Source organism: Acanthopagrus latus, chromosome 15 (genome assembly GCF_904848185.1).
Source record: "Acanthopagrus latus isolate v.2019 chromosome 15, fAcaLat1.1, whole genome shotgun sequence".
Taxonomy (NCBI): Eukaryota; Metazoa; Chordata; class Actinopteri; order Spariformes; family Sparidae; genus Acanthopagrus; species Acanthopagrus latus.
In genome coordinates, this window is record NC_051053.1 from 19603206 (window position 1) to 19616024 (window position 12819).

The 12819-nt window shown below is 45.3% G+C and overlaps 1 protein-coding gene across 4 annotated transcripts in view; it reads left to right on the top strand.

Annotated features, from left to right (window-relative positions):
• Positions 1–996: 996 nt before the first annotated feature.
• Positions 997–12819, top strand: part of pcnx2 (pecanex 2) — a 28894-nt gene continuing 17071 nt past the window's right edge. For all 4 annotated transcript variants that reach the window (XR_005079477.1, XR_005079476.1, XM_037124884.1 and 1 more), the window contains exons 1-13: positions 997–1149; positions 3301–3503; positions 5458–5575; positions 5690–5729; positions 7166–7692; positions 7780–7974; positions 8863–9339; positions 9441–9618; positions 10239–10389; positions 10487–10629; positions 10912–10990; positions 11212–11347; positions 12597–12739. Coding sequence is in view for 2 of the 4 variants with exons in the window: in XM_037124884.1 (XP_036980779.1) it covers positions 997–1149; positions 3301–3503; positions 5458–5575; positions 5690–5729; positions 7166–7692; positions 7780–7974; positions 8863–9339; positions 9441–9618; positions 10239–10389; positions 10487–10629; positions 10912–10990; positions 11212–11347; positions 12597–12739 (2543 nt within the window). In the remaining 2 variants the exon portion in view is untranslated. The remainder of the gene's footprint in view (positions 1150–3300; positions 3504–5457; positions 5576–5689; positions 5730–7165; positions 7693–7779; positions 7975–8862; positions 9340–9440; positions 9619–10238; positions 10390–10486; positions 10630–10911; positions 10991–11211; positions 11348–12596; positions 12740–12819) is intronic.

Sequence of the window (12819 nt, forward strand, 5' to 3'; positions counted from 1 at the left end):
AACATTGTTGGAAACATTTGGGATAATGTCGGTACAGAACTAAACACAACATATAGCATAAGTCTGGCCGTCTGATGTAGAATTCTTACATATTCTATCTTTAAAGTAATAATCTTGAACATTTTCGTGTAAATAAATATCTGTAAAGTCACTATCTATTGCAGCATGAGGTAACACAATGACGATCGAGCCTACAGCTGACTGATGAAAGCCCTCAGATTTACTGCGATACCAAAGATGTTCATTGGGTGTCAATGGCGACTCAAAAGCAGCACACTGTTAGTGATGCGTTCACACATCACCCACAGTGCCAAGAACATTGTGCAAGACTATACATATGAAACCAAGGGTATATAAACATATAGTAGCCACTGCAAATAATAATAATGCATTTACAACAATAACACAGAAATGTTGCCAATATAACACAATGTCTGTCAAAATCATATAGATAGACTGTATCCATTGAAGCAACTGAGCACATGATCTAAACTGCACAGTCGACACAAAGGCTACATACAATATGCACAATGTGGCTCAGGACTGGTTCTGCCTGCAAAACACTGAAGGTGGGAGTCACATAATAGGAGAGGATGGAGAGGGAGGGGAGGCAGAGAGGAGGAGGGGGGGGAGTCGATCAGAGCTGCGCATCTGTACAGGCAGCTAGAGAGGAGGAGAGGGAGAAGGAGAGAGACGAACAGGACAAGATGAGGACCGCGGCGGCAGCAGATGAAGCAGCAGCAGCAGCAGCATCAGCAGAAGCAGCGATGGACGACTCGACATTGGGACGGGAACAGGCAGCCGAGAGGACGACACCGAGGACGACCGATGAGGCATAAGAGAGAGGGCTCAGGAGACGTGCTGTATCGCCCCAACATGGAGGCGTAGCGACGGTAGCATGCATTAGAGGAGATCATTTCATTGTAGCCTAGCCGCAGCAGCAGCAGCACCATCCGTCCGTCCAACCTGAGCGGAGAGGAGGAGAGCGGAGGAGAGATGGGCTCCCAGGTCGTGCAGACCCTGCGTCAGGGAGTCTGGGCATCTCTGACCGGGGGCTGGTACCACGACCCGGACCAGAACAAATTCAACAACTCGTGCCACCTCTATCTGTGGATATTCCTCCTGATGTTGCCCCTGTCTCTCCATCTGGTGAGTTTTTATTTTTGAATATATATATATATATATATATATATATATATATATATATATATATATATATATATATATATATATATATATATATATATATGTTTTGTTTTGTTTTTTCATTGTGAGGGAACATGACGTTCAAGGCCGCGGAGGGGGTGTGAGGTGTTCACGGCACCTACAGGGGGAAACGCTTTTGTGTCATGCGCCCTTTTATCCTCTCTCGGATAAAAAAAAAAAACAAAAAAAAAAAAAAACACGCCGTGGCTCTGCAACATCCTTCATTGTCTGGGGGTTTGCTGCTGAGAGAGAAATCCTCCGACTGGAAGAGAGAAAACAGCACTGTCGCAGTATTTTTTTTTTTTTCCTCGCATGCGGTGACGGAACGCATGGCTGCTCCTGAGTCAGGAGGCGTGAAACTGTGGCTCACACACATTACCATGTCATGGCCTCTGAGATGAGGTGCAACAAAGGCTGCGTGTATATCCCAAACATGGGACGTTCACATGGGACGTTACAGCCTCTTTTTGCTTGGAATTGAATAAAAGTGGAGGAGGAGAAGCCTTTTTGTCTCAGGTACAGCAGCTCAGCAGCAGGGTGGTGGTGACAGTAAAGGGGAGAGTTGCTGCTATAGGTCAAACACCTTGACCTCGGCTGGGATGGAGTGTCCACAGAGTCTCCTGCTTCCTGAACAGCCAGCGCTTAAAGGATAGGTTCACCCAGAAAATGAAAATTCAATCACAGGCTACGTGACGATGGAGGGTCGAGTGAAGTTTTGTAGCCCGTGGGACACAAGATTGCTCCATACAGGTTGTTCGGTATAATTCAAGCCGGCGGCCAAGGATCCCAAATTGACTCGAAAAGACGTGATGTCCACCCTTAAGCTAATAGTGCTAGCGTGCACCAAGTCAAGCATGGGTACAAGAGCTACTACCGTGTGTTCAGGGGGTAAATATTGTATTTATCAAATCTATTTCGGTTCTCAGGCCCTCCCAGAGACGTGATTCATGCCTGGTGAGCTGAATGGAGACATTTGTGGGTTGTTTTCTTACGTTTTAAAACAAGTCCCCATCTGCTTCAGTTGTTCATCGAAATGCTGCAATGCTGTTCTGCAGTGTGTGGTGGACTACGCAAAACTTCGCCCATTGAGTAAATTAGGACTCAGTCTTCATTTTTTGTGAACCTATCCTTTAAGTAATGGCTGCTCAGGAAGTACAAGACTTAATGGACACTTCATCATAGCTAAGGTCAACGTGTTTGACCTGTAATTCTTCCCTGTCTTCATGCCACCATCCAGCTGTATGCTGTATTCTTTCACACAGACAGTCTACAGTACAAGCTTTTGTGATCACAGTACACCAACCACTTCAATCCAGATTAGACTTTATATATATAACAGATTATGGTTATGTGATTGCTCCACAGACCAGGGGCTAATTGTGTGTCCACTGTGTGATAAGGTAACCCCTACATTAACCTGCCTGGAGTGAGAGTTTGGTCAGGTAACAGATTCTGTCGTGAGAGTGACAGCTCAGACGTTGGAGAGCTTTGCCACTGAAGCTATATTTTAATGTAGTTGCAGACAGTTTTCACAGGCTGTTTGGAAACACCCACCGCTCCCCCTGCAAAAACAACACCAGCTTTCGGGGAGGGATGTTTCGAATTTCAGGTTTATTAGCATTTTCATCTGAAGGTCGCACACAACACACAGCGCGATCTTAAACGATGACAGACATTTAGTGAACAATCGAGTTAAAGCAACAGTGACACTTGGCTCTTGATTTATACTGTGACTGTGTACCTGCAGACTTTTTAATGAATGTTCAAGAACTCTCTCCAGACCAGTATGACTCATGCATGATGCAGATGCGTTGTCATTAATCTTCCTGTTCTTTGCCGTGGGCCGTTCCTCCCCCGAGGATCAATAAACTTCATGATTCCACCTGTTAATAAAATTAGACCTCATGGTTCAATGAACCTGTAATTCACTCGGGGAACAGTGCCGGCTGTGTGACCAAAATAAGATTTAAACTTTGCAGAATTTAATCTGAATGCGATAAGATTATAGAGGATAGCTGGCGCTTCTTTGATGCACTGAATCAAACTCTGATGAAAAATGAACACACTGTGACGCTCTGCTTCTCCTCTCCACAGGCCCTGCCCCCTACCACCATGGCTTTGAGCATCTACTGCACCTCCATCACCGTCTTCTTCATCCTCATCAAGCTGGCCAACTATCGGCTGCACCTGATGTTCGACGAGGGCGAGGCGGTGGTCCGCAGCAGCCTCTCTGACCTCAGCAAGGCTCCGGAGAAGAAAAGTAACGCCTCAGACTCCTGCCTGCCAGCCAGCATCAGGTGAAACCCCCCTACGGACACACTTCTAATCCTGAAACTACAGTCCATTGGATTAATGTGCGGTAGCTAAAAAGTTCCTGCCCAAGACTACAGATGAGGTCTCAGCTTTGTGTATTGGAGGCCATGCAGAGAGACACACAATGCCATACATAATCCCAGGTGGCACACATACGTCTTGCAGATGATGGCTAGAGATTAGACATAATGGTTAAAGTTGGAAACACGTTTTATGGGGAGTGTTGGTGCCAACTGGGAGGACGTTGTCGAGATGTCTGCATTTGGTGGATGTGATTAGTCAGGGAATGATGCTGCCCGGTCTTTGATTTACTACATTTCATAACCTCACACACTTATCAGGTGCCCAGTTGTATCAGCTCCTGTAATGGTTGCACTGCAGTGAGAGATAAAAGATTTAAAGATGATGATAAAAAATAGATATATCTTACAGCTGGAGTTTCTCCGCACCTTGATACCCCTCATCCTCCTTTGTTTACCTCCCTTGTTATTTCTTAATTTCTTCCCTTTCACTTTCTCCCTCTGTTTTACTCTCATTCACCATCTTACCTGGTATACTCACCTTAACTCAGCTGCCTGGTATTCAGGCGCCTGTGCCCAGTTAAGATAGCAGCATGCAAGTGTGTATACACGTGTGTGCTATGTGTCCATCTGCCGGGGTTCACGGTCGCAGTGAATGGAATTTCACTGATTTTGACACGTTCTCAATAAGTACAAGGCGCTGACACAGCTATGGATAGACCAGTTTCCCGCATTATTACAAGTGGAGTGGCATAATCTATTAATTCTAAAAAAGTGATAGCTGTGATACCCACAGTATGCCAGCCTGGACCCTCGTCAGTATGCTTTCAGAACCAACAGATCTACAGAGAACGCCATATCCACTGCCCTCTACTCAGGCTTGCCAAGCACTGAGAATGATATCAGCTACATCAGAATGCCATTTGTCGATTTCATCTCAGCATTAAATGCAATCTCGCCCATGAAGCTGATGGAAAATGTAATTCTCTGGGCCTGAGTTATAACGCCCAGCAAGTGGATGTTGGACTTCCTGACAAATAGACCCTCTAGACAGTGTGGATTGGCAGTCACACCTCCTCTTTTTAAGTGCAGACATTGACAAAAATCTATTGTGACCTATATGGACAACACCACCATTGTTTGTTGTAAATATGACAAATAAATGAACCTTTATCTTACATTCAACAAACGGGGAGTTGTGCTTATTGTAGCTCAAGCTGCTCCCCTGCCAGGTTAGTCATTACAAAATCTAGGCCAGAGGGCTAAATCCCTCATGATACAACTCAATTATCAGCATGAAACTGTACATTGAGGCCTGAGACCTCCTTTTACTAGCTGTACTAAGTATAACTGAGTATCTTATCATGCTTGACATCTGCTTTTTGTGACCATTTTTAGCCTCCTCCTTCTCTTTCTGTATGCGCTTATTTTTCCTCGGTCTTCTGTTTCTCTGAGATCTGATTAGTTTCTTGATGGAGTGTGTCACAGAGGGATACAGACTCTTCCCAGTTCATTCCAAAAACTCATGACTGCACTGCCAGTTCAGCTAATGAAGGGAGGTCAGCCCACTCCACTCTGATACTGTTTGTCTGCACGGAGACAGAGAAAATGCATCACTTCCTGTTCCCGGTATCATGTTTTCTCTCGTAATTTCTTGACAATCTTTGAAGTGCTTGCAGGGAGATGAAACAGCAAGTCCAGAAGCAGTTATTTTTAGCGCTTCCTCATCTCTGTAAATCAGCTTATTTTAGTGTCAAAACATGTGAGGCTGGGCATGAACGTCGGATGATTTCCTTTGAAAGTGATTGTGATTCGAAGCGATGTATGGGCTTCCATAATCTCCCCATCTCTCTCTCTCTCTCTGCCTCCCTGTCTCCTTATCATTAAATTTCTCCTCTCTTGTCTCTTTGTCCAATAGGAAGAGTAGTACAGTTCCCGACAGTGTTGCCATGATGATGCTGGCACGGAAGCGCCCCAGTCCGGTGATCCAGGTGACAGTGAAACAGACTGAAACCGACCCGGGACTGATTGGGGTGGTGAGTCCAAATAAAAAAAGCTGGAGACCTGCCAACGTGAAAGCACAGTGTCGACCTACATTATGTCCTGATTTTTATCATGTGTCTCTGAATTCTGAATTCTCTTCCATGCAGGACTGCTCAAAGTCAGACGAGACGGCAAAGACAGTGGAAGGTGATTATTATCTTTCTCTGGGTTTGACTGAGAGGCAGATGGGTAATGAGAAAAGGGAAAACGTGGATAAATGAGCAGAGAAACATAACAAATGCAGACGCTTCCGCGCAGAGCACAAGGTGTCGCTGATAGCTGACGAGTAGGAAAACATCGTGAGTCATCTAATTTGTTTCCAGTTTCACAAAGATAGACTTTGATCTAACTAACAGTCAGACTTAAAATAGACATCTAAATTCACCAAACAATTCACCAAACGACTAGCTCTGTTTAGGGTTGCAACAGGATGAGATTTGCTTGATAACAATACCCAGAAAATACACGTTCATAATCATTGTTATCTGTTAAAGTGACCCCTAAAGGAATGCCAGGGTTATCAGATATAAAGCCCAGGGATCTGTTGTAAAAGCGTATGTAAAGAAAATAGCAAAGAGAGCTGTTATATAACTAAAATATAACAAAGATGAAAAATGAATTCCAATTTCAAGCTTCGAGGGGATCAGATTGAGAGAGAGAATCCTCTCTAAATGTAGGTTATTAATAGCCTTAAGCTCGATACAGTAGTTTCCCTGCGATATGTGAGTGTTGATGTTGTCAACAGAGATAAGGTGGGTTAGTTTAGGTTCACCATTGATTCAGACATAAAAACAGAAACGCCAGGCCAGAGAGGTTGAAATTAGAGACTCTGAAAAAAATATTTGTCCGATCATCGACGGTGGGAGAAACACCAAGATCTGTCTTACAAATATTGGATTACGTGTTGCTGCCGTCCTTCAAAAGTTTGATCTTCTGGTGACATTTGTTAAGTCAGTTTGACTGCTGATACCCTCTGTAACATTTCCTTCAGCCGTGCACTGAGGTGAAAGAACTGAATTGTACATGAAGCAGTTTCAGTCGAGGAGTGTGACTTCCTATGTGATTCTGGGGCATGCTAAACATGAAAATTTGACTAGGTGATAGGAAACAGGATGTAAACAACTGTCAGCTGCAGCACGGTATTTAAGCACAGGCCATCGTCATTTAATCTGTAGTAGCTGAGGTTTTGCTCGTGATTTGGGGGAAGAAGAGTTCTGTGCAGTTTATTGTCAGAATCGGTCTGAGCTGGAAACCGAACGTGTTCCTCTTCCCCTAATGCACTCGATGGCTCCTTGGACAATGTCGACTGACAACTTCCTTTTCTGCAAACACATTGTTGTTGTAAATAAGCCCAGACAAGAGCAGGACTAGCTGCCGGCCAACAAGACCAGCTGACTGCTTCCAGTAAATGTGTGACCTAATGGTGATTAGTCAGAACAAAGTCAGCACACTGAAAACAGTGATATAAACACTGCAGCTGAAAAAAGAAACAATAAAACTTCCATGGCATGAATTTTAGGATCGGAGCACTTTTTATTTATTTTACATTTTAAATCATCAAATTGGATTTTGTTTCCTTCCAGGACAGGGTGAGAGTGCTGCAGATGAGAGGCCTGTGGACGAAGGCCTGCAACCAAGCCCAGAGCCTTCTCCAGATGACCTCTCCAGCCCCAATCCAGACCAGGCCGCCCCCCTGCTGCAGGCCCAGCAGAGGCCCCCATCCCGAGCCGAAAGAGAAGAGACGCGGCCTGGATCTGCCAGCGGGACGGGGAAAATGGACGCTGAAATAATTGAAACTGCTGCTGTGAAAGAAGGAGCGGACGCTCAGAGCTCTGTGATGGTGACTGACAAAGAGCAATCGGAGCAGGAACGGACGACAGAGAAAGACTCAGAGCAGGACAGAATAGAGGAGGAGAAAGACTGTGAGGACAAGGAGGATGAAGACAGGGAAACAGCTGATGAAGGTCTGCCGCCGTCGAAGGGAAGTGAAGATGAGAGCGAGGAGGAGAGTGAGGAGCAAAAAGAGACGCCGGACGCCAATAATAACTCACTGGAGACTCCTCAGGAGCACCAGGAGGATTTCATCGACGTCCCAGATCCTCCTGCACAGGTAGGACTCACTGATATAGAAACAGGAATAATCACTGTGATCATTTTGTCCATCGTGGGTAGAACTGTCTCTTGTGCCACCTTTCAGGTTGAGCCAGTGGAGGAGACGTACTGTTCCGACGAGATCGAAGTGGTTCTGGTAGACAACTCCGGCCCCGGGCCCGTGTCGGCTCACCTGGACGATAGCGACACAGTCAAGATCATCATCACCATGAGCTGCGACCCTCAGACTGCTGCTCAGCTGGAGGAGAGCGTCAAGCAGAGCCTCCTGGAGAACGCACAGGTTAGAAACATATTTGGACTTCCATTTAGAGCTGTTAAAATCATTGTCTACCACCTGGTGTCATCACATATTTGTTCTGTATGAGCCAGTTTCAGCTCTTTATTGAAAAAATAGTATTATGAATTGAGTGTTTTTATGTCTGAACTGTCCCATCAAATGTAAATGTTCCAGATGTCTTCTTTTTTGGTTCTGTGTATATCATTGGAAACTTCTGGATCTCCACTACAATTAGTCCAACATCTCTGTGGGTTTTTAACAGTTTCAGGCAGCACAGCATTAGTTTGAAATGACTGATCCTCCAGCAGGTCAGTGGGGTTTAATGGGCTTGAAAAAAGATCTGCATTCTCTATTATGGGTGTTTTTCATCATTACACCGAGGATGTGAGGGGATAAAATGTACAACTATCAGGGATTCACCTATTGACATGGCTGCAGTGGAGGTCAAACCTACTCGGGTAGTCTGCATCGAGTCTTCTTGTGTTTGAATTCAGGTCAAGCCTCAGTGAACTCAGCACTCACCAGAACTCTGGTTCTCTCTCTTTTTTTCTCCCCTCTCCTCTCTGAAACATTACGTTCATGAAGTAGAGAACATTGCCCATCCACAGTAGTGAAGACGAGCCCACTTTTCACTCCCAAAAGTTAAAACTGAGCTCACATTCTGTCAACAAAAAGCCACAAGTCAGGGCAGAACCCGAGGTGACTCAGGGTGTTTATTCCTCCAAAAGATCTGGCTCTGCACCTGACTCCACCAGGCTCTACTGTAACAGCACATGACAGAATGTCTTGTTTTGTTTTGATTGACAGTAGCAGAGGTGTCATACTGTGTATTTTGAGACTACAGTGTGTTGTGTTTGTGTGTACGTGACATGTTTTTGTGTGTCCTTCAAGGCTCAGAAGGACGCCGGAGAGTGTCACATCAAGATCCCCGTCATCACCTTTGACTCCCCCGAGGAGGAGAAGCAGGAGGGGGAAGAGGGAGAAGAAACGACCGGCTCGGAGGACGACCCCACGCTGAAACAGACAACGAGTCAAAGTGAAGAGTTTCACCTGTGCAGAGAAACGATCAGCTCTGAGTTCATGACACTGGACTGTCCAGATCCGGACCAGAAACTCACCGGTGTGCAGCTGACTAATGACAGCACACCGAGCCCGCAGCTGACTAATGATAACAGCTCATCGGGTATTGACGTCCACTCCCATCCCGATGACACGGATCCTCTGGACGCTAATGTGGATTCACAAGGTTTCCTTCGTCTGCCGCCAGCTTTGGGCCGCTACGGGCCCGGGGGAAGGACTCACATCCGCGGGCTGAGCATGGACAGCGGGAAAGATGCTGTGCTGCTTTCAGACCGCTCTCATAACACAGTACGTTGGCAGTCCAGCGCTGTTTCTATTTCTGTATGTTTACTCCAGTTATTTCCGTCCATCTGTTCGTGCATACATACAAAGATTTGTCTCTTCATCAGACCACCATGACCACGTCCAAGTCAGATCTGGAAGCGAAGGAGGGCCAGATTCCCAACGAGTCCAACTTCTTGGAGTTTGTTTCTTTGTTGGGGTCCCTCAGTACCAGAGCGGCTGGCGCCAGCACACAGGACAACGAGAGGCCAGAGCGCAGAGAGGACGTGGGAGCTGCGGAGGAAGGTGAATCTCAGCAAGAGGGTCCTTTATCTGCAAGTTTTATAGGGTCAGAGCTAAAGCAGATCTTTATACCAAAGTGCATACACGAGTGCAATGTCAGCACTGGTTTATGAGCTGCAATAAATTCCTAGAGTTGCTCCGGGTGCCTGATCCCATCCAGTGTAATGTGCTCTGCAGTAATACTATACCAGTCTAGCTATGTTATGACTGAAGATGCACAATAAGGATTTTTTTCAACTGATACTTATAATTACCTGCGTCTCAAAGGTGATGTCCACAACCAATAATTTCACTTTTTATATTAACCGATAATTTCACATGTATTTTAAAATGAAATTCAAAGCTGGTAGTTTATTCTCAACTGAGGGTTTCTTCTTCTTCTTCTTCTTCTTCTTCTTCTTCTTCTTCTTAAAAGTCCAATTTATGCCCCCCATTTTGCTCTATGTTGGGTCTCCACCAACTCCTGAGTGAGGTGTGCAAAATGCTAAGTCGTTGCTATGAAAAATGAAACCTTTTAAAGGCAGCAAGTACAAACAAATTGTGGCTTAACATGGATTTTATAAGAACACCCTTCTGTTTCTGTTATGCTAACCAAAGCACATGTCCGTTTGATCTTTGTGCAGAAAATCTGAGTGCGACTTCCAGACAAGATGAGACGATAACAGAGACCAACACAGACAAAAAAACAGAGAGACCCAAACCGCCCACCAGTCTGCCTACCGACACACTGCAGGCTCTGCCACCCACACAAATCCCAATAGTCTCCCCTGACAGGTACGCATGCCTCAACGCGCACATGCTGCAATAAAAATATACACACTTTTAGATCTGAACACCTAGCATCCTGATGGTTTGTGTCTCCTGCCTGCAGTCCACAGACGGACAGAGAGAAGGATCCAGACTACGACTCGCTTCCCTCTCAAACCTCTCAGTCTGAGAGCTCCATGCTGCAGGTCATCTGCAGACCGGAGGCCACCAACAAAGAAGACGCCTACACCTTCCATACTGTACACAGTAAGCAAGATTTAGGAATGTATTTGGGCTGGGACGGTCTGATAATGTGTTGATCTTTTGTACAAACAGAGACAGAATGTGTGGAAGCGTCTGCCAGCAGTTGAAACAGCTCAAAAAGCTGCTAGATTAAATGACATTTTTCTGGATCGGCTCCAAGATGTTAAGCTGTTCAGTTTTAGACCAGTCTGTCGGAAAGGCTCAAAGAAATCCATCAGAATAACTCTGACTGCTCATCAGCCGGATGTCAGTTATTGCGCACAAACTGTCTGTTTGCCTCATCAGGGGACAGGCCTCGTAAGCTGTATGCAGAGAGAGCTCTCAACCTGCCGCTCGGAGCTGAGCTCATCACTGGCAACATGTGGTATGGCTGTCACATCTTGAATTCACTCCCTCTTCATCATCTCTTCCTTCACCTGTAACAAGTTATCCTTTCTCCCATTTTGTTCTGCTGTGTCTCCCTGCATGTTCTCTTCCGCTGCCCCCATCTTACCTCATCGCCTTTCTCCGCCACTGCCTGTGTAATCACGTTTATCCCACATATTAACCTCCCCTAACCTGTATTATGTGTGTTTGTGTGCTCAGTGACCTGCTGTCAACGTCCTCAAACTCGGAGTGTCAGGACGGCCTGGCGGGCGGTCACGCTGACTGCCCTTTCCAGCGGCGCATCATCCCGGCGCACAGGCTCCGGCCACGGAGGACTCACCCCGAGATTTTCCAGGTGTCTGTCTTCCTCTCACCTTCTCCCTCTAGTTCTGCATGCCAATGATTTACTAAGCCTGATTTGAAGGATGTTTGTAAAGCTATACTTATGCAGGGAAGTATTGAGAAAGGGGTATTATAAACGGTTGTCAAGCGGTTATTTAAAGGTACCCTGTGGTTTTTTTGCACATGCATTTATGCAGGTGATATGATACCCCGTCCTCCCGATGGCTTTCACTGATCGACAGCTGGTGGGGGTAGACGTGCCAAGAGACCATGCAATGTGCCAACAAGAAGACTGTTAGCAAGCAAACAGGGATGTAAACAATGCAGGTTTCTAATTCTTTAAAAAGTCAGTTTAGCGGGATGGAAATGCTTTTACTGTGTTTGTTAGACCTCACAGATAAACTTATTGCGTGTCCTTGCCACACCACGGGGTACCTTTAACTAAAATTAGATCATTACATGGATTAATTTAAGGAGACATGTTATGCTAATATTCAGGTTCATCATTGTATTTTGGGTTACTACTAGAATAGATGTACAATCTTTAATGCTCAAAAACACATGCGTTTTTTTCATATTAACCCAAACCCCCTCCTTTTAAAATTCTCTGTTGTAGCTACTGTCTCTTTAAGGTGGCCCCCCCCTGAATACCCAGTCTCCTCTGATTGGTCAGTTCACACACGCCTGAACCAGCACTGCTAACAGCATCCGAGCAGCTGTGCTAAATTAATTCTTACGCAAAGGGAAATAAATAAATAAAAGCGGGATATGTCTCATTTCATTAATACATAGCCATCAACATTGTCAGTACAGCTGAATAATTTCAATTTGCAGTTTTACTCTTCAACATGACTGTGTTGATTTGCAAAGTTTTGCGTCGATGAGTCTGGAGAAATAGACAACAATGATAATCACCAGCCTGGTAAATCGGATTAGTGTTTTCCTTCCGTCGAACTTTATGACAGAAAAATGTGAGTCACTGTTGTTTGAAGCAAATGATCAGTCCTGAATTAGTGTACATGGCTGCTGGATGCAGACCAGCGAGGTGACATAAGCTGCCTGGATCGGTCCTAGAAGCTGAAACAACACACACTCGCTGCTGAATCATTAATGCACCACTTTGTGTTTGGATCTTGTGATTTTTTTTGTTTGATTGTTTCCTGTGTTAGTGCGGTTAAATTCATGTCGGCACTAACGATGTGTGATTGTGTGAATGTGTGTGTGTGTGTGTGTGTGTGTGTGTGTGTGCGTGCGTGTGTCAGGAGGAGGACTCTTTGGATGAGTCGTCAGAGACTTCCACTCAGGAGAAACCGACCAGGAAGATTTATTATAAACTCAAACTTTATCCCGGAAAGTGGATCAACATTTTATATGACCGGCTTACCCTGCTGGCCCTTTTGGACCGGTAAGAGACAGAAAACCTGCCTGCAAACTTTTGATTATTATCATTATCAGTCTCCGGGAAGCGACTATAAGCTACAGAAT